The following is a 22,223-nucleotide window of genomic DNA, read 5'->3' as shown; positions in this document are numbered from 1 at the left end:
TTGCATTGCAAATGATTGTTTCTTGTCCAACCTCCACATCTCAGGCAAAGCTACGTCTGGAATTCTGCTTGACCAAACAGCAATTTTTGCAAGAATCATGTGTTATCGGCTTTTGGCATGAATGCAAGATTGCAAAACGTGGCTCACTAAATTATTGTTATGTCCCCAGCTTGAGAAAAGCAGATCGAAAACGAGTTTCCGCCCACTCTGTCAAGCTTCACCGAGTGCTAAACAATTTAAACGTGCAAAAAGCCTGGGAAACCAACTCTTTACAGCAACTGTGCAAAGTAATACTAAGTTATGAAACGTGTGCTATTTCATTTTAACCAGACTTAAAATTCGTCCAATCGCTAAAACACGTCTGCATATTACTATCTCCCCAAAAACACAATGCAGGCTTACCTGGCAGAAAGCTCTTCAATGACATCTAAAAACGAGTTTGAGCTATTGGCATTTTAAATAACAGTGCCTTTTATTTTTGTTTTGAAAAAGAAAACGAAAAGAAAAGGCATTGTTATTTACAATGTCAATAGCCCAAACTCGCGTCAATGCGAGACCTATTGCATGGCAAATGCTTGTTAATTACTGCTAGGTCTGAGAAGCGGAAGGACGCACCCCACGTAAAACCCTGGGCACACTTCGACAATAGACCTGCCATTAAAATAATCTTAAAAGGTGCACATCAGGAGCTACTTTGAAACTAGCCCCGGTCACCAACCGTCTACCAGCCCGTCGATGCTGTTGCTCTACGCGGGCATTAGTTGGGCTACCTCCTCCCTGTGTCAGCAAACTGTGCAGTTGGTTTGGCTGTGATGCAGTAGACCCCCTCTGCTTTCCCGCGGATCCGGCACTGCGGGCAGGGATTTCAACCGCTCGGGCCGGGGGTGAGTGTACAGCGGTTCCGCCCCCATCCCAGCAAGTGGCGGATTGTAGGGAGGGTGCGCGTTGTCTACCGTTCCAGCCGCTTGGACCCCAACCGCCACATCACAAGAATCGCGTGAGTCCCGGCACGTGGCCGCTCCTCCCTGCCTCAAGCCCCGCCCACGGAATCCCTGCTGCCGGGGCGTGTGAGCGCCTGCACCCGTGGGAGCAGCTATGGAGGAAGAAGAGTTGATGCTGGCCATGGCAGAGATCCCTGTGAGTACCGCGGCATCTTGGGGAGGGAGGGTTGGGTGCGCCTGGTATGGGTAGGAACTCAAACGTTTTTCGTGCCATATTGTCCCTCAGCCTTCTTACAACCATTTGTCCCTCCCCCATAACTGCCTGTGATCTACGGCATTGTGGACTGTGCCCTCAGGGAGCAGGGTCAGCCCTGCCTCCCCCCCAGTATTCCGCAGGATATTGTTTTCTTTGTGCCCCTGGGGGATGATTTTAAGCAGCGATAAGCGGTGGTAGATAAGCCTGTCAACTGTTTAGTTATCGGGTTGAAAACTGTAACGCGATGTGCATAAAATAGTTTATTTTGAAGCATTGTTATTGCGCTTTGGCAAAACTTGGTATCTTCGAAATCACGGGAAATTAACTATTGGTCCCCCTTGCTGCCGGAAGTTCTTCTATCAGTCGTGGTCTCTCTGCACGTGTCCGCCTATTTAAAAAAAAAAAAAAAAGTGCAAACCCAGCCTTCGTGCTTTAAAAAAACCAAAGGTCATTATCACAGCATGCCGACAGGCGCCCCACGCTGCGGACCTATAATTAACTCAGCAGGCACTCAACGCGCAAGCGCGTTCACAGCGAGAGCGAGACCTAAAAAATTACGAGGCTGGTGAGGACGAAAGTGAAACTGCTAGCTGGCTTGCGAGGGAAGGGGGACAGGAGATGTGCACGCCGCGTGGCTGTAGGCGCGTACACCAACTCAAATCCGCCAAAAGCCTGCACGTGCACATCTCCTGTCCCACTTTCGAGGCAAGTCAGCAACAATAGATCTCGCCGAAAGCAGCGCTTCGCGCTGCGTTCGCAGGCGAGACCTAAAAGAGGCTATAGGCCTAATTGGGTAGCTGGGAAAAGTTATGTCAAATGGTGTAGGGCTGATATGTTTGTTCTCAAAACTTATGTCAAAGGCAGAAGGCATGACATTTATGGTGAAAAACGTGTTAATACAATAGAGCTTTAGTGGTGGTTTGTTATTACACTGTTTTAATGGTTTTAGTCCGGTATTTAGTTAGATGAAATCTCACAGATTACCATAGGAGGCAAGGATTTTTGTGTTGGTTTCCCTCTACCTGAGTCCCGTCCCCTCCCCCCACCACCACCCTAATAAACCATGGGGCAAGAAAATGTAACAAAACAAGAGGAGAACCACCTATGATTCCACCAAGCTGCACAGCCATGTGACTGAATGAATTAAATGAATTAAATTCAAATAGTTTTATCCTTTGTTTGTCCATATTTTCCACTTTCACTTTTAATCCTTTTTACAATGTATTCAATTCGTTTTACTCATTCCAGGGTTTTGCGACGATATTCACACAAACACAGGAGCACCATTGAGTTCCTCATGTCACGATTTATTAAAAGTAACCCAATGCATTTCTGGATTAAAAATCCCTTCATGAGGGGCATCATGACATATGTTAAAATAAGTCCCTTATTGTAAGACCGAACTTGCTGGATGCCCATTTCCTTTTAAACAGCATACTGAGTTCCAAAAACCCCACATTCATATTTCATTGCGTGCCGAGGCACGCTTATCCCTTTCAGTGAAAAGTTCTGAATTGGTTTAAACACTGAAAAACGGAATTACGCCGGTGTGCATCTCACCACCTCTAATGTTCATAGGAAGAAAATGTAAGACATTTTCAGTGTGATCATTCTTTTTAGACTTTTTTGAGAGCCATTATATATTGTTTTGCCAACTGCAAGTTTTTATATATTTGTAATTTTACAATTATATGCTAGATGGTCGTCAATTTTCCCCCACTTCATTAGGACTTTGTTGGTTATAGTGGCAAGCCAACAGTAAAAGCTGTAGGCATTAATGGTTCATTGGGAATCATTTTGTCGAATACAAGTTTTGAAAAGTTATGGCAAAGTCAATGGACCTGACTTAATTATTGTGAAACATGTATGCCTTTAAAAGTGAATTGTTACTGCACTATGTTAAATCTACAGACCTGTATTTTGTTAATGAAATTTTACAGATTACATTTGTAGGCAAGGATGTTGGTTTTGCTTAATCCTTCGATATAATTTAGGGGTAGAGATTTCCCACTGTAATAGTTCTTGCTGGTATCACTTCAAGTCCTCACATGACTAGTTTCTTTTTGTTTTTTGTTTTTTTAAATTGAATTTTCGAAACAAAAAGTAACAAAAAGCAGTAGCAGTGGTACCACAGTATTGAGCATCCAATGCAGTCATAAATAGAATTCAAGCAGTAAATGACAGGGTAATCTACAGCATAACATAATCCATGAGGTAAGAGCTCTAACCCAGGCAACACAATCAAGTTTGGTCATTCCCTTCAGATTCATCCACCTCTTTTCCAGCTAAATAGTGCCGGTACAGGCCCCAAACGATTTTAGGACGATTCTGTGGAGGTAGCAACTCACTGTATAACTTCGATTATGTGTTACAGTAAACCATATCTTTTGACCAGCCTCCAATTGTCGGTGCTGGCCCTCAAGCCCATCGCATCGCCATCCTGCATTTTGCAAGCAATAATCCCATGTCTATTAAGTGACGTGCATCCTTCTGCAAATGCTTCGTATAACCCAGTAAAGCCACTAGAGGGTCACACACCAGCGGCAACTCTGTGATATCATTCAGTGCACGGAAGATTATCCTCCAGTATCTAGCAACCATTGGGCACGTCCACGCAATATGTAAAAAACTTGCAGGACTAGCACGACATCGCTCACATTCTGTAGTGTCTTGGAGGCCATATCAGTGTAACCTATCGGGTGTATAATAAACTCTGTTAAGGAACTTAAAGTGTATGAGGCGATGCCTCCCATTCAAGCAGACATGTGTGACCTCCCAGCAATAACGCCAGGTAATGTCATCCAGAGCGACCCCAAGATCACTTTGCCATTCCAACCTAGCTTTAGTGAAGTGGTTCCTGCAGTAGACCTGCGATATGTTATAAATACTGGAAACTATATTACTGGGAGAACCCATATTCAGAAGGAGAGCGAAGCAGACAATCTCCGGCGGTACCTAAGCGTCTCCCGGAGGGCATGCCTCACTCTATGAAAGTGAAACTGCACAAGCTCATGACCCTCCACCTCAATCTCAGGCCGCCCTCCAACCGTGCCTTCAGAGAATAGATCTCCAATTTAAGTAATGTTAATTGATGTAAGTGCGTGGACCACCTCTTTCTCGACATATCGGCAGCCAGTGGCACCATTCTATCGGCGTGAAGGGGGAGTACAGGACAGCTCCAGCCTGCCTTTTTAACAAATTTTGCCATGCATGGGTGGTAGAATTAACAGTCTAAAATTCCCGCCTGCCTGGAGTGGGCATGAAACCACAATAATGTGAGAGGAGACGGCATTGAGACAACCCTTTCGATCTGTAAGTGTGGGAGGTCAGCTTGCTCGTGTATTCAGTGGTAGGCATGTGAGTTTTGCGCCGTGAGGTAATATAATTCTAAATCTGGAGCCCCCAGGCCTCCCATGGAGTAGGGTAGTGTAAGGATGTCCCACTTCACATGCGGGTGCTTACCGGCCCAAGCTAACTTCACCAGTAATAAACGAATGACCCTAAATATGTCTGCAGGGAGTACCATTGGAACATTCACAAACAGAAATAAAAATCTTGGGAGCACCACCATCTTCATTAGAGATGTGCGTTCTAAGAGAGACCAGGTTAGTCAATACCAGCGCTCCGCATCTTCTTCTAATTTAGCTATTGCTTTACCATAGTTCTATCTGAGAACTAACTCTGAGTCTGTATGAGCCATCGCACCTAAGTAGCGCACAGGCTCCATGCTCCATGTTGGAGGATAATCTAATTCAATAGGCTCCATAGCTGAGGATAATGGGAATAATAGTGGACTTAGTCCAATTAATTTTGAGGCCTGAGAGCTCACCGTATCCTACCACCTCATTTAACACTGGAAACAGATTGGACACCGGGTCCCTAATATACAGGAGAGTATCATCTGCATAAAATGACACTATGAGATTATATTTCGGAAAGCGAAACCCCCTGTGTCCGTGATACTCCCTTAAAGCACATGCCAAGGGCCCCGCCATGAAGGCATATACCAAAGGCGATAAGGGGCATCCCTTGTGAGTGCCCCTTGAATTCGTGACGGGGGCAGTAACTGTATCCCCAACTCTAAACATGACTATAGTAGAGTTATACAGGACTGCCACTAACTGCAGAAAAACCTCCCTCATGCCCAACTGTTTCAATACTGTACGCATGAAGGGCCACTCAACTGAGTCAAAGGCTTTCTCTGCATCGAGGAAGACCGCAGCAGCCTTGGCTTCCAGTTTGATATGCTGTATTGTACCAAACACAGTCCGTAGGTTATATGTCACATTACATCCATGGACAAACCCTGATTGTTCGGACCAACCAGCAGCGGAACCAGCAGTGCAAGCCAGTTAGCTAAAATGTTAGCAGATAATTTGGTGTCAACGTTAAGAAGTGATAGAGGCCTAAAAGACGAGCGTTCATTAGGGGGTTTGCCAGGCTTTAATAGTGTAACTATCAGAGCTTTCCTCATTGAAGGGGGCATTCTACCGTCCTCCCCCATCTCCTCAAATAATGTAATAAGATGCGGGATGAGCAGCTCATTGAATTCCTTATAAAAAGCGACTGTAAGGCCGTCTTGCCCTGGGGCGCTTCCAGCATGCGTAGCATTGAGTGCAGCAAGCACTTCGCCAGCCTCATTAGGTGCTCCCTGTGTTCATAAGCCAACCACGGCATCTCAATATGTTCTAAATATTCTTGGATCACGGCATCCTCAGCAGTCGCTCTAGAGTGGTATAGGTCAGAATAGTACTCATTAAACCTATCTGCTGTAGCGGATGGATCCCTCAACAGCTCACCACTCGCCGCACGGAGCTCAGATACACAGCCCGACTCCCTCCTATTTCTCAGCAAAGCAGCTAATACTGAACCCAGTCTCTCTCCTTCCCCATAAGTTCTTGCGACTGCATAGTTCCCCATGTCCTTTACCTCGCTATCTGCAATTTTGTGATATTCCTCTAGTGTATTTTTCAATTCTTCCTCTGTCTGGGCATCTCCACCCGCCAAGACCTTTCACCCTAACTCCATCAAGTGACCCTCCAGGTTAGCCAACCCTCCTCTAAGAGAATGGAGGACCCCCGAGTGTTTGGACATGGCCATCCCCCATATGTAGACTTTAAAAGCCTCCCAAACTGTAGAGAACTGGAGAACAGAGACCATATTTGTATCGAAGTAGGTCTCTATGGCTTCAGCCATCTCAGACTTAAAAACACTGTCTAGTAACGAGTATGGGGGGACCCTCCATGTGAAAGGAGCAGGTCTGTTCTGTGGGCTCTCAACATCCATCAGTATTGGGGAGTGATCTTAATCGGAGCGGGGGTGGCTCAAGCAAGCCCAAATCTAAAAATACATGTTCCTGGAACTAACCAATAGTCAATTATGGTACGGAGGTCATGCAGAACAGAGTAATAGGCGAAACCTCCCGCAGTCGGAGACCGCGTTCGCCATATTTATTTATTTATTCGCCATGTTTAACTGAGTTGCGGCATCAATAATAACTCTGGTCGCAGCCGAAGTGCGCCGAGCTGGCCCCCAGAGACGTCCAGTGTCATGTCTAGCACAAAATTAAGATAACCAACCCATATTTGCAGTAAAGGGGATAACCCTCCCAGGTACCCAAACAACTCGTAATAGAACTGCGGATTGTCGTAGTTGGGTCCATAAATGTTAACTGTAATCGGGTCTACACCTGCCCTCAACATTTAGAGATGACAAACCCACCCGCTGGGTCCGTCTCAAATGCCTCCAATTGTAAACCCGACTTGGGGTTGACCCAGGTGAGTACGCACCTGGCATGTGTAGTGAACGCCGCGGCGTGAAAGGCGCCATGCAAGCGCTGACACGAAAGTATTTTACTGTCTGTGGGTAAATGGGACTCCTATAATAACGCAATGTCAATCTCGTATCTTGTAAGATAAGCAAGCACTTTACGCATCTTTCTAAAATCATTAAGGCCCCCGACATTCCATGTTGGGAAGCGAACTCTGTTACACTGGCTCTGTGCCATTCTAATCGACGTTGACTAGTTCTGCGCAGTAAATAGTATCTTTGGACCGCCACCAAAATCCGACATTGCGGTGTACTGCTCAGGAATTATGTACCGTATACATACTGCAAACACAGAAATAAAACAATGACCCCCATATATCCCCGCCCATGCTATGCAATCCCCAACTTGGCATAGATGAAATCCCCCCCCCCCCCCCCCCACCCCCAAGCATTTGAAAGAAATCAAATAAGGATTACAGTATCCAAACAGGCAAATTTCTGGCATAAGGCCATACAGTTGGTAACACGCATAGGCGGATGATTCCTGCTCACTACTTAGAATACCACTAACATCAGAAATAAGCCATAACCATCTGCACATTGTTTAAACCACCATCAGGCAACAACTAATTCGGCTCAGATAAAAGTTAAAGCAATCAGACTACCGCTGTCTCTGGGACCCTCCCACCATGATGGGGCTGGCCAGCAGTAGGCAGCGACTAATCTAAATTTGCTTTATATGTCCCAGTCCACGCTGCACTCGGCCTAAGACTAGTATATATAGTAATCTCCACAGATATCGGGCAGCAGGCATCCTTGTCACCGCAATCGAACATCCGCAGATGGGATCCAATAGGTCAATTTGACGGAGGCAAGCCGAGTCAAGGTTATTTAGGCTCCTCCACCCCGGCAGACCATGAGGCAAATTTTGATTAACTACTAAATACTACGCGTTCAATCTAACCGTATGTAATTGATTTACGCTGACACTAATGTGCGCGTTTATTTTTCCTTTTTACTTTATCACCTTATTATAGGTCTTTGCCCGGTTGGTACACATGGGGCTGGTCCCCATGCGGTCCTGAAGAAGAGGTTTAGGGGATAACCTCGAAACATGTTGGCTTTCAATATTAGGGACTATTAGCAAATTATTACCTAATTCCTCCCTTTTATTACCACCCCTTTTTATCCTTTACCAACTAGGAGCAGGAATAAACTCATTTACGCTCACTGGCTAGGTAATTTTTAATTTAAACCAACACCACTCCCCTCTCACTGCACTACACATAGTCTTCACTAAATAGTGCTCCTACGTAACTGTCGCAAGTCTCAGCACGCCCCAAGCAGTAGATGCTTGGGATGGCCAATATGATGAAGCATGTCACCTAGGGGAAACCTTTGGTGAGTGAGGGGACTCAAGAAAAGTATTTGCTTTTCTCTATTTGAGGTGCGTCTTACTCACTAAGTAGACCCCTCCCTTCCCATCTAGCTAGGTTCTCTGATCCCTGATGTCGGATCTTTTTTTGCGTTATTAGTACCTAGGAGGACGAACCTAGCCATATCCTCCTCTCCCCTCTCCTTATTTGCATATATTGCATCACCTTGATCTGGCCTCTAAATCTTCTGCCTTGTCCTGCAGAGCGCTGAGGAGTCTCCCCAGCTGTTTCTGGGCGCTACTTGTTTCCATAGGAGCTTCTTCAACTTTGGTCACTCGTCTCTCCGCCACATCAAGGCGCTCGGCATGCTTATCCCACTGTTCTGACACACGATCCATCCGGTGGGCCAGTGAGTCGATTTTGGCATTTAAAGTAGACCGGCTTTTCTGCATCGCCGCTAAGATTTAGCGAATGTCCCCTTCAGCCTCCTCCGCAGTATCCGCTCTGCTCAGCGCCTACCTCTTTCTGTCTCACCTTATGCTGCTCAAGTTGCAACTTGGGCTATGACTTCTCGACCATGCCCATAGTTTTGGAGTGCCCAAGATCCTCCCCAAATGCCACAAGACTCCCAGCAACGTGTCTCCAAGCACGCAGCAGCAAGGTACAATAAATCGATCCTGACTGTACAATCCAGCCCCCAGTGCCAGGCAGGGGGATCCCCTGTTTACCACAAGTCCGCGGGGAGGCTCCACATTCAGTCAATTAGGCGAGCACAGGGTGGGGAGAGGTCAATCCTTAGGATCGCAAGCACTTCCCTGCAATCTATATCAGTTCCAGTAGAGGGTTAGGGGGGCCTCCCAGAGCATACTCTGCTATCGAACCGCCAGATAGCAGCTCCCTCTCTGAAGCAGTTCTGTTGGAGCGCGCCCCCTGGCAGCCGAATCGTACTTAAGGATGCCCAATTGTCCTCGCCTCACACTCCACAGCAAATTCGAGGGAGCGGGAGCCGCAAGCTCCAAGACGATGACCACGTGATAGTTACCGAAGGGGCAGCTGGCTCCTGGCCCTCAGCAGCTCTCAATCAGTTCTCCGCTAAACAGCGGCTGCACGCTCAGACAGGGGCAGGCCTCGCCACACCCCCAGGTCACTCCACAAGGTCTCAAACAATTGCCGCCAATCTGAGTCAGCGCCCCATGTGGCTCTGCTGTTGGGTGTTGAGCACCCTCCTTCCCCACGCAAGGGCCAGCTCCGGTGATCCGATCTGCTAATTAGCTCCCAGGCAAGGCCACGCCACACCACGTAGGTCGTATGTCGGCACCCAGCCTGGTACGCAAGGAAGCAGCCGCCAGCTCCGAAGTCTGCCCACCGGAATTGGTACTTGTAACTCTCACCAGCAGAGTCCGGGGCGAACCACAAGCCCCGGAGCCACCGCCTTCCGCATCGCCGTGCCTCCGCTGGAAGCAGGCCACAGCACTCGTGTTCGCTAGGCCCCACTGGGTCACGGTGCTTTTCCGCTCACCAGCAGCATGGATGGACGCAGTATGTACATCGCTGGGTAGTACTTCTCAAGCTCTCCCCAGGCTGATAGCTGGTATATATTTTGTTGCACAGCTGATGTCGGATTCTTGCCGGATATTCAGATAGCTAACGGGGCTCTCCTAAGATGCAGCCATCTTGAGCCCAGACAAGCTCCACCCCCCCCTGCCCCAACCCCCATGACTAAGTGTCTGCCAGGATCTTGTAATTGAACTTTTCTTTTTTAAAGTGCATACATACATGTACACAGTGGGTCTTTGGGTTAGCCCTTTTATACCCCTGGACTGTTCACATTCTGCTTCCACCCAGGACGCCATGTAGCATGGGGAAATTAATTGGTCAGCCCATTTCAGCCATTACTTCTATTGCTCTGTGAGTGACCACATGTTGCCTGATCACAGGTGCACATGTGCCTGAAAATTTGTGCATTTCATTTCCATGGTTGGTGAGATGATCATTTAGTTTCCCATGTTCTACTTTTATAAATCCCTTTAATTTCTCATTTTTATTTATTTGAGGTACTATAGCTGGTCATGTGGTATTAACAGGCCACTTGCAGGCCATTCATTTCATCTACAGTGTGCCACATCCTGAGCTGCCACTGCCTCTAAACCAGATGGCCATCATGGAATGGTATTGTTCATCATGTATCATTGTTTTACTGTTCTCAAATGGTTAACGCATTGGTTTTAACCATGACAGCCATGCTGGAACTTTACAAATTCGATACAGAATACACAATAGTATTGGTATGCCTAACTGTATTTTTTATTGAAAACATATACCCACCATGTTTAGGTCGCAGGCTGTTTTTTTTTTTGTTGTTCATTTTTTAAAAACTTTTTGTCTATTAATTTGTCTTGCAGACGTTATAGAGTTTGTATTTCATTGTGGTTGGGTACGTTGGTAATCACCTGAGTCAGTGGGTAGATAAGTGGATGGCTGAGCGCCAGGATAAGTGACAGAGTACATGTGAGATGGCGTATTGAGTGTGTAAACCCATCAATTACCAAAAAGGCACTTTCATCTGTAAGCCAGACCTGTTGGCTATGCCAGTGCTTGTGTTAATAGTGCAAAGGAAAACCAACAAAGTATAGCTGCTTTAAGGCATTTCTTCTACCAAAACGTCCGCTTTCTGTATTCAAACTGGTTGGTCATTGATCATAAAATAATTTTTTTCACCTTTTCCTCCAAAAGTTGAAATAAACTCCCATGTGATGGGCTTAATTCTGTACCATTTACATATTAATTTTACATTAGGAGTTCATTCATTCTTAACAGACATAGGTCATATTTACAAATGGGCCTCTCCTAAATTGAAATGAAGCCCTGCAAAGCCTACCCGTGCTGAGTTTCCTAGCTCAGTGGAAAAATGCATCCACCCAAGGAATATGTATGTGACCTTATAGTCACAGAGAAACATATCTTCAAATGGAAATTTCATTATTGTTAATCTTAATTGATCATCTAAAGCATGAAGGTTGCATTCTGACTGTGGAAACTCCTGGAAAAAAGACCCTGCTATTCATAACCCTTGAGATTCGCTGCATGTTCACCAAATCCCTGATCAGTATGTGTCTTGCTGTCAGTATTGCTATAAGCTGACCTATTTGTATATCCTGCAGCAAAAATGTCGCCGGACACCCCTTCTTTTGCCTAAAGAAATGCTGTGACTTAAAAGAGCAAATCAATGCCTCATTTTACCCTACTTGCTGGCCTGAATTTAATTTAACGTGGTATGCTCCACTCGCAAATGCCTAGGAGGATGTGTACCCATATACTTCAGGACAAAACAAATGGCTAGTCCATCACTCCACCCATCTGCTTTCCTCTGCTCACAGCATCTTGCTAGTCGCTCTGAAAACCAGGCGCATTAGGAGGGGAAGTGTATGCATGCAGTAACTGCACCTTCCTCTCATTCACAGCATGCATCTATCTACAAGGTCCCCACCATCAAACTCTAAAAACAGACCTCTTCAAACACGGTTCATGGATAAAAACATTTTGAGCACACAAAATGAATATTCAGTTCTCCCTCCCATGAAATGCCTATTTTGTATTGTATTTTTAAGCATAGAACTCTACTAAGGAGTCATACTCGCTTCACTCAGTTTGTAATAAATTCAGGGACTGTACCCTGTGAGTAGAAAGGTAAGATGTGGGACACGCTTGCCCTGTGCAATTGCTAAGAGCACGTTAGCAAAACTGAACCACTTTCCCTTACTTAGGCGTCTTATTTGATGTTCGAGGTACATGGATCCCGCAATTACATGCAAAGAGAAATGTATTGGCTAGACCCACATCTGCAGTTCTAGGTTTCGCACGCAGGCTAGGGGCCAAACCAATGCAAGCTCTGCTAAAAATATATGGAGAAAAATGTACCTTCATTGCAACTTATGGTGCGGATATTTGGGGTTTTAGAGAGGCAAGGGAAATTCAAGTAGTCAAGAATAAATTTTTAAGAAACTTGCCATCGGTGCCATAATCCATGCCAACATATATAATCCATCAAGAGACTGGGACTGGCTTTGTGGAGGATGGGGTAGCTGTGCGCTATATAAGTACAAACACATTTACATTTAATTGTAATAGCACCTCTTTTAAAATGGATTGCAACCTGGTTAAACCCCGAACTAGAACTGAATCGTGAAGTTATGAGAGATTGAGTGAGTAGTAAAACTGGATTCATGTACTATTTATTGAAAAATTGATCAATTCCCAAACATTGATAATGTATATATTGTGATGTTTTTTCTTTGTTTTTTTTTAAATTGGTTTCATAATTGTTTAAAGACCAAGGTCTAAATAAACATTGTTTTTGACTGACTGAGTGAGTAGTATCCCCTGGCTGAGTCACGTCAAAAGGCTGGCAGTGAAACTGGGACGGCCAGAGCTATTTAATTCACCAGACAAATTAGTAAAGGGTGATATGCAGTGGGTGAAGAAATCCTATTTATAAATGGCTTCTCTGGAAAAAGAAGAAAGGGAGTTGGTGAAATCAACTGTACGTGCCCACCAATTGCTAAAAACGTCTTGTGCTATTGAACCTTATCTGAATGTGGTATCTACTCCTAACCACTGCTTTCTCCTGGTGAGATTCAGGCTGAATCAGCTAAATTTTCTCCTTGCTGATCCTCCGGGATGGAGAAGGGTGGAGGACTTGAGTGTATGTTCATGTGATAACTTTTCCACCAAGGACACATTGCACTTTATTTTCTTTTGTGAGCATTTTCTGCACATTCGGAAGCGTTTTATCCTCCCAACTTTAAAGGACAAAGGCTTTCTACAAGTAAAACCAGCCCTAATGTATTTACAGTTGCTGTTCAATGTCTGGGAGATTTTTAGCATAGCAAGTTTCCTTACTGCAGCAGTTAGAATAAGGAGGAAAAAATTAGTGATTTTTACGATCTAGTTTACATCAATTAATTTTAACAAATTGAGGTTTTTTTAATGTCACATTTTAGATTGTCTGTCCTTGATTATTTAATGTTTATAATTAGTGTAATATCTATGCTGCTAATTAATTTTATATTAATTTAAATTTTGTGTATAGAATGCTTTTATGGTTTTAATTAACCGAATAAAGTACTTTTGACTGACTGAAAGACTGAACCACTTTCCCAAAAATTAATTCAGTCTGTTGTAACATTCTGTGCTGTTTTCACTGCTTGTTTATTCCATACTCTGCAGAAACAGATGGAAATAGTGCCAAGATATTCATTCTTATTGAGGCAGAAATTTTATTAGTAACTTCATGAAATCTTGATGAATACTAAACTGCTGACCAGTCAAGGAAAATTAGCACAGATATACAGTATTATTGGAACCTGCCAGAATTGGCAAGCTAGTGTATGGCTAGGTATTGCCAGTCATTGCGAGTACCACTTGTCATGCTTCTTGCAAACTCTAAGGTGCTCGAGGGCATTAAACTTTGAGGTTCCTTGAGGCTTGTTTGCCTTTGCTGCCTATTATTCAGTACGGGTCTTATTTTTTATGTTTTATTCCTATAGTACTCTTAATTCCAATAGGCCTCTGGACGGCCAAGTGCTAGAGTATTAATATAGCTATGATAAAAAACACTTCAAATTTGTTCCCAGTATCCACCATGCTACATGCAATAGAATTCTTTCATGACATGTACACGGTTTGGAACTCTCAGATCAATCCAGGATCTGGTATTTGGCTCCTTACAACTGTGCCTTATGATACTTGGCTCAGCTTCGCATGTAAGGTTTGAAAACTCTTAAAGGATGCATACAGTACTTCTTACAACATAATGTATAGATTTTTCACCATTCTCTTTAGTCAACCAACCTCTTTCAGCCATTGGCTTGACATTTTTTTAACTGTCTTGGCCCATCCCAGAGGAGTATTCAACTCTCATCTAATGGTTTTGGTTGTTTGGGTGTATTCCTCCCCCTCAACTCGTGTTTGCATTTAACTCCACGAAGTACTATTTAGCAAATGTAGAACCTCTCTGTTATCCCTCTCCCATGTGTCTCACTCTAATGTGATAACACTGCATGCGCTAGTTTAAACCTAAATCTATTAGCTTTTCCAGTGCTTATTAAAATCTTGAATTCAACATTTATTTTAGACCCAAAGGGATACATTTTTGTATACATCTTGGAAATACTAAGTGCGAGATTTGTTTTACTCTGTTATTAAACTGTTTGACATGTAATAATAGGTTTATTTGTTCCTGAGCCCTGCATTTTAAACAACAATGTCTGTCATTTTGGCTCTACTTTGAAAATATTGATGGTTTTGTGAGAGTCCTATATCCTTTGAGTAATTATTAAGAAATTACCTCAAACCCTCTCACAATCCATTAAACCTTCCAAGGTGGTTTTGAAGAGGCAGTTATAATAGATTATTTTGTACCTTGTACAATTTCTCACCATCATCTTCTGCAACTGAAGGTGTACGACGGTGACATTATTAAGTATGGAAATTGTATAGATACATTTGAAGTATTTGTGTTTTAATGTTTTTTTTATAAACATGGAATAAAGTATTGACCTTTTAAAGTAAATACACTTTTTTTCTTTATTTTGTGCAGTGGGCCACATTGCGGATTCAGAGAGGGGTGAAAGATAAGCAAAAACTTCAAGCCAATGGTAAGAATTGGGAAGTCCCATTTGTAAATCGGGTGTTTGTGACTGTGCTGGTCAAAATATAGTTGACATAAGTAAACTGATAAGAGTGTAACAATATAATACCGAATTGTAAGGCAAGGTTCTCGGCCCACTAACCAATATTGTGATTTTGACGAGGTAAAGGGTATGTCAGCTTGCATCCCCTCCATTCACACACTTACATTCACAACCACACTTCCTTCACAAGTACCAGTGTTTACTGAAGGATGATGGGAATCTTTCGTGATCCTCCCACACTAGTGTTATGATGTAGATAACGTGATCCAGTCGTTTGCTAGATGGGGGTATTTAAACACTTTTGCATAGTTCCAGTCATCGTGAATTTGACAGCTAAACAGTGGTCTATCTTACACACTCAGGCATATAATCGTGCATGCGCACACTAATGGATGCAGGCACTCACACCTCCCCACATTAACACGAAAGTGATTTAGCGGGATGGTGCAGTCCTGTAGAAGTCTCTTCCTTTCATCTACCTCAAAAGGTTTGCACGTAGGGTAAGTGCACATTTTTCACTGCTTTCACTCAGATTTAACGTCAGACCAAGGACCCTCCACAACATTTGTGGGCTGAATATGTTCTTCATTGCAATAATATGATTTCTAAGGAGCCAGTGCACCCACTAGACTCTCAATCAACGCTTGCCTGTGGCTTTTCGTGTTTGCTGATTTATTGTGAAGCAGGGTATTGCAATGAAAAAATCCCTTTTTATTACAGCGTGGTTTGTGCCAGTTGTAATTGAGACTCTTCAGCTGTTACATTTCAACAAGCAGCATATGTGCTTTTGTATTTAATTGCTACATTTGTGGCACACACATATTGGTGGGCGGAATGATCGTGCTGAAAGCGAACAAGCTTTTTTTCGCTTCATTTCATTGTAAAATTCTCATTGAATTTGATGGCTTTCCATCATTGTATAACAGAAAACTACTCTCCACTGCACAGGGTGATATGTATGGTGATTCTGTAGTTATGTACATTTTATGTGCTTTTAAGGTTGACTTTCTGTAACACCAGGCCCCTTGATGTATTTGGATGCAAATAAGTTGCGCCCATTGCCTATGTAATGTTATGTTGATTTGTAAAACGCACTAATCACCTGAGAGGTTATTCAGGCGCTTGGGCAAGGTGTGGTCGCAAGGTGCTTCTATGAAGAGACAAGAGACGGTCTTCAGCTTGTGCGGAACTCAGTAAGTGAGGCGGAAGTTCTGATGTGTTGAGGGAGGTTGTTCCATGTTTTGGGTGCGATGTAGGAGAATAAGCAAACTCAATTTTTGCTTTTGCTTATGTGGGGCATCTGTGAGAGTGAGACAGAGCATAGGTGTCTGGTGGGTTGGTGAAAGTGTGTGTGGCTTTTCAGGTATTCTGGTCCTGTGTCATTTAAGGCTTTGTATGTGTCTTTCTTACATATGGCATGGTCCTGCCTAAGCCTTGAAGGATTTTGGTCTCAGGTTTTTATGTTGGTTAATCAGATTGTTGGGCGCTCTGATGCCCCATCCCCTGAGCTGGGGATACTGGGCTACGTAAAGCACACTCCACCTAAATCACGCAAATTGCATGCTTTACTTCTTCTCTTCACTAAAAGGCAGGTGGCGCTTTATTGGGGTAGAAGCCGGGTGCCCTCGGTGAAGGGATGGTTGGCAGATGTGGCTTATGGGCATTCGCAACTGACCACGTTTTGGGGATTGATGCCGCCGACCTCCCGTCCTCGGGACATTTGGGAGCCATTTGTGCAGTGGGCTCAGGCGCGGAGGGGAGAGGCGGAGGAGGGAAATGTCTCAGACACATAATACCCGAGATGTGGGGCTCCGTTATGTGTCGGTGTGGGGGGGAGGCTGGTTATTGTTTCCGACTCCTGGCACGGGGGAGGGGGGCATGTATAGACACGTTTGATACCATAACTCCCTGTCGCAACTAAATAGACCTGCTATTCCTTAACATGTAAATGTGTAGGTATGCTAGTCAAAGATGGCCCCGAACATAAAGAGGATGATGTAATGTGTGTATATATCTAGGTGAACCAGCGGGTCCCACTGCTAACTGTGTATGTATACGAAAGATATCACAAGAACCGCAACTGTTGATTAGATGTAACACTAACTGGCCTGTTTTGTTGGTTACGTTGTTCTGTACATATATGAAAATCTAAATTAAAAAAAAGGCTTTGTATGTGTGCCTGGTAAGTTTGAATTGGCTGCGCTTGTGAATGGGCACCAGTGAAGCTTCCTGAGCTGCGGTGTGATGTGGGTGCTGTGTGAGAGGTTGAGTATGTGTCTTGCAGCTGCATTCTGGATAGTTTGGATTTTGTGTAGGAGTTGTCTGGAGATTCCAGCGTCGAGTGCGTTGTCGTAGGCCAGTCTGTTGGTGATGAGTACTTGTGTGACAGTCAGTCAGGTGTTATGAGGCAACCATTTGAAGATCTTTTGCAGCATGCGTTGTATGTGGAATAAGGAGGTGCACACAGCGTTGACTTGAGCAGTCATTTTGAGCTTGTCTACGATGATCCCTAGATTTCTTGCATGGTCTGTGGGTGTGGGTCCTAGCTTGGATGGCCACCAGATGGAATGTGGAGGTCTTGTTGTCAAAGACCAATTTTTCTGTCCTGTCATAGTTGGGCTTAATGCAGTTGGTTCTCATTCAGTCTGCTCCATGGTCATGCAGTTGATGAAGTTGGCTCTGGTTGTGGTTGTCTTGTCCGTCAGGGACAGAATGAATTGGGTGTCATCGGCATTGGAGATGTCAGTAATGTCGTGATCGTATGATGTTACGGAGCAGTGTTATGTATATGTTGAAAGAGCGGGGCTGAGAAACTTGCGCTGTGGGACACCGCATATCAGTTTCTTGGTCTCTGAAGGGACTGGTGGCAGCCTTTGGGTTCTTCCGATGAGGAAGTAAAAGACCCATTTGAGAGCAGATACTTGTATACCAATCTTGTGGAGTCGTCTGATGAGGGTGTTGTGAGAGACAGTGTTGAAGGCCGTGGAAAGGCCAATGAGGACGAGGTCTGCTGTTTCTCCTCGGTCCAGGATGTTTCGAATGTCGTCTGTGACTGTGAGGAGTGCTGTCTCGGTGCTGTTGTCTCTAAATCCTGAATTTGTATTGTCTAGAAAATGTTGAAGCTAGAGGTGGGTTGTAAGTTACTTGTCAATGGCCTTCTCAATCACTTTGACTGGTTAGGGGAGCAGGGATAGGGGGTAGAAGTTGCTCAGTTGATTCCGATGAGCTGTGGGCTTCTTGAGGGGGACTTTGTTTTCTGCAAGTTTACATTCATCCAGGAAAGTGGCGGACATGATGGGGGTGTTGATGATCAGTCCATCAGTGCCAGGCGTTTCAGGGCCAGAGAGTGCATGCACGGTTCAGCTGTGTTTTTTAAAGCGCAATGTTGCTTTGGGTGGGTTATAAACCTACTTTTGTTTGCTCTGCAATACATTTTTTAAGAAGTGTTTTTGAGACTCCGCTTTCTTACTTGAATCTAAAATTAAGAACTTCTATTAGCAGTGAAAATTGTTTCTTTTTTTCACTCTTCTCTTTGGCAATTGTATATACTGCGGCAATATCTCAACGTGGAATTCAATGGAAGGACAAGTAATTCAAAGGTGAGCTGTATGTTACAGTATCAAAGGAATGAATCCATACACAGAGGACAACAGGAGACCAAGTTAGTAGGAAAGAGTTGTATTTTCAACACATGATGAACATATTGCGTCATATGTACATATCATATAGGTTTAAAAAGCACTGCGTGACACTTAGTGAAAGTGTAACCGAAAAAATACTGTGCACAAGTGCTCGTGGAGTTTGTGACGGCGCAAGTGACACATAAAGTGGTATATACAGCGGTGAAACGGCGCAGCAAGGAGAACAATGGTATTTTGAATATGCCAAAGTTAGGGCATTTACACAGTAAATGTATGGGAATTCAAAGGACAGTAAAGCAAATGCCCATGTTTGTAAATGCGCCAACAGTAACGCTGTTGAAGTCGACGGCGTTTCGGCCTGTAACACTCAAGGCCATCATCAGGACTGGTTACACATATTTTAGGCAGTGCTAGGGTAAAGAAAAACAATTCTCAAAAACTGGACCAAAACGAGGGAGAAAAGGAGGACAGTCGTGCAGATGGTTGTGAACACGGCGACGTATAGTGGCCGTGGGTACGGGTCTAATGTGTGGCCATGGGCCAAGGAGCAGTGATCGGGCGAGTAGTGAGAGCGAGAGCGGGTAACACAACGGCGCGAGAATCGGGTGAGGCGTGCCCGAGTGGGCAGAGGTAAAGTAACTAGAGACCGGGGCCAAGAAATGGTGAGCTGTGTGGTAGAATTATGCATAGAGCTGATAACGGAGTGAAAAGAAAGAGAAATCGCACAGGTTGAAGGTAGCAGGGGTGCAAAGGAGTGCCACAGTGAGGGAGAGCGGGAAGTGACAAGGGGCAAAACAATGGACAAGAAACTTACTCGCATGGAAGGGGCGAGCCGGGTGAATCGGCAAAGCAGGACCCCGTGTAGAGTCAGGCGTGTCCGGGGAAGCCCTAACTGGACGGGGTAAGAAAGTTGGTGGTGAGGAAAAGAGCAGATGGGACGTGGGGAGGGAGACAGCAGAAAAGATAGGAGTGACAAAACACTTACTCCTTCGGAGAGGGCGAGCCGAACGAAACGGCAACGCTGGACCACGTGACGTTAGAAGGGTCCGTGGTAGTACAGGCTGGAAGGGGACAAAGGACAAGGGGTGAGGAATAGGCAGGGGGGAACAGTGGGAGAGAAAGGGAGTAAGGGAGACACTTACTTCGGGGGGGGGAAGGCGGAGAGCAATCAATGAAGAAGCTGGAAAGGAAAGGGTAGGTTAGAAACTGGGCAGATGGACGGTTCCGGAGAGAAAGAGCGCGAGCAGAAATTACTTACATTTTGTCGAGGCGAGTGAATCACCGAGAGGGGGTCCGGGAAGAGGGGCGTGCCGGTATGAATCAGGCAAAGAGTGAAGACGGAAGAGCACTGGCGAGAGTTTATGAGGTCAGTGCTTCCAGGTCACGAGGAGCGTCAACCTATCAACGGGAAGGAGCCAGTGGCAGGACGCGCGCGGATGGGTGCTGGGGGATGATAGGCTGGGGGTGCTGAAAGGGGAGTGAAGCGGAAAGGTCACCAGAAGAACGGAGAAGGAGTCATGGCAACCGGTGGTGTAATGACCCGCAAGGACGCGTGTATCGCTCGAGTGGGAAAAGGAGGAGTAAAAGGATAACATTAGAAATGAAAACAATATGGTCAAATCAATAGCCCAAAGCGAACCAAATCTGGACGAATAGCAACTTATACAGAATTCACAAAAATTACAATACAATTGTCTCAATAAAGCCATGGGCAATTGTCAGGCAGTTTTATGGATAATACATCATGGGTAGACATATGTGGGGGGGGTGGGGAGGGAAAAAGGAGAGGGGAGGGGGGGGAAAAAAGGGGAGAGGGGAGGGGGGGGAAGGAGGGGGGGGTTGACGGGAAGGGGAGGAAAGGGGGAGGAAATGGGATGAGAATGTGTAGATAACAGAAGAACAATCAACAAATTGGTGAATGAATGTGACCAGTATACAGAGCAAAGACAGCAAGAAAATCAAAACGTATTTTTTGGGATGAATCGGGTGGGGGGGGGGGGAGAGAGGAGAGAGGGGGGGGGGAAGAGGTGGGAGGGGAAGGAGACGGGGGGTGGCGGGGGGGGGGCAGGGTTGCACAGGGGAAGGGAAAAATGGATACGTACAAAGTACACATTACATAAGCAAGAATGGAGAACGTATCGGCTGTAAAAAAGCAGACCAGTAGATCACAATCATGCAAAGGATCACAGTCATGCAAGGGTAGAGTTCCATTCATCAAGAGAATTCAGGCCCTGCTCAATGGAGTTAAAGCGGGAGATCCAACGGCATTCGCACCTATTCAGGAGTCTTTGGGTATCACCGCCTCTTAGTGGGATGGACGGTTTGTCAATTACCAGCCAGGTGAAGTCGGTTTCGCTGTGATTCTTTTCTTTGAAGTGGGAGACCAGGGGGGCTGTTAGGACTCCACATCTAATGCGGCTGCGATGTTGTAGGATGCGGTCCTTTACCATCTGGGTGGTTTGGCCAATGTATATTTTATCACAGGGGCATTTTATCATGTAGACAACGTTCTGAGATCTACAGTTGGTGAAGGAGTGTAGGTCAAATTTCAACCCATTGTGTTCAAACGTCTTTGAGTTGGTTGTAGAGGAGCATGCTGCACATCTTTGGCACCTATAATGGCCGAGCACCGGCGGTAGTTTCCATGAGTTGGGGAGCGATTCTGATATGTTTGGTGCAGTGGGCCAGGTGATTGCATGCACCAGATGGTCCGCTATGTTTTTGCCCCTGCGGTAAGAGAAAAGAGGTGGTTCATTGAAAATGGTGAGTGGAGCAAGAATGTTCCAGTTGGATTTGATGATCTTGGCTAGTTTATTGCTGGAAGGTGAGAAGGTTGACACAAATGGGATGCGAGTATTTGTCCTTTTTTCTTTGGGGGTAAGTAAGGTATCACGGTGGTTATACCATGCTCGTTTTCTTGCCCTATTGACCAATTTTCTGGGATAGCCGCGGGCCACGAGTTTGGCTGTGAGTATAGCAGCCTCCTTGAAGAAATCTCTACGCCATTTACAGTTGCGACGGATCCGCAGAAATTGTCCAAATGGAAGACCGTCACGTAGACCACGTGGGTGGTTACTAGAGTAGAGTAGCAAGGTGTTACGTTCTGTAGGTTTTCTGTATAGCGAAGTGCCAATTTTATCATCTTCAATTCGTAAGGTGAGGTCTAGGAATGGAAGATTATCTTCTTTGGCGTCCGCTGTGAATTTGAGATGTTGTTGGCTATTGTGTAACCAATCGATGAAGTGGGACAGAGAAGTTTTGTCGCCTGTCCAGATAAGGAGGATGTCATCAAAGTAGCGACGCCAGAAGGTGATATTGTTTCTGAAAGGGTTGAGGTCAGTGAGGATCAGTGTGCTCTCGAGATGATGTACATACAAGATGGCAAAATTTGGTGCAAAGCATGCGCCCATGGAAACTCCCTTGATTTGTAAATAGTAGGTATCTTTATACAGAAAGTAGTTATTTTCTAGGGCAATTTCCAATAAAGACATCACGAAATCAGTGGGTATCCTTGAGGGAGATGGTCGAGCGTTAAGGATGTTTCTTAT

At 45.0% G+C, this 22,223-nt stretch overlaps 1 protein-coding gene across 1 annotated transcript in view; it reads left to right on the top strand.

Moving 5' to 3' along the window:
- Positions 1-22,223, top strand: part of GPAT3 (glycerol-3-phosphate acyltransferase 3) — a 395,920-nt gene that overhangs the window by 52,503 nt on the left and 321,194 nt on the right. The window contains exon 2 of the mRNA XM_085636576.1: positions 14,941-14,998. Within this exon, the coding sequence (XP_085492702.1) occupies positions 14,941-14,998 (58 nt within the window). The remainder of the gene's footprint in view (positions 1-14,940; positions 14,999-22,223) is intronic.

Source organism: Triturus cristatus, chromosome 2_1, assembly GCF_964204655.1.
Source record: "Triturus cristatus chromosome 2_1, aTriCri1.1, whole genome shotgun sequence".
Taxonomy (NCBI): domain Eukaryota; kingdom Metazoa; phylum Chordata; class Amphibia; order Caudata; family Salamandridae; genus Triturus; species Triturus cristatus.
This window is presented reverse-complemented; position numbering and strand designations above follow the sequence as displayed.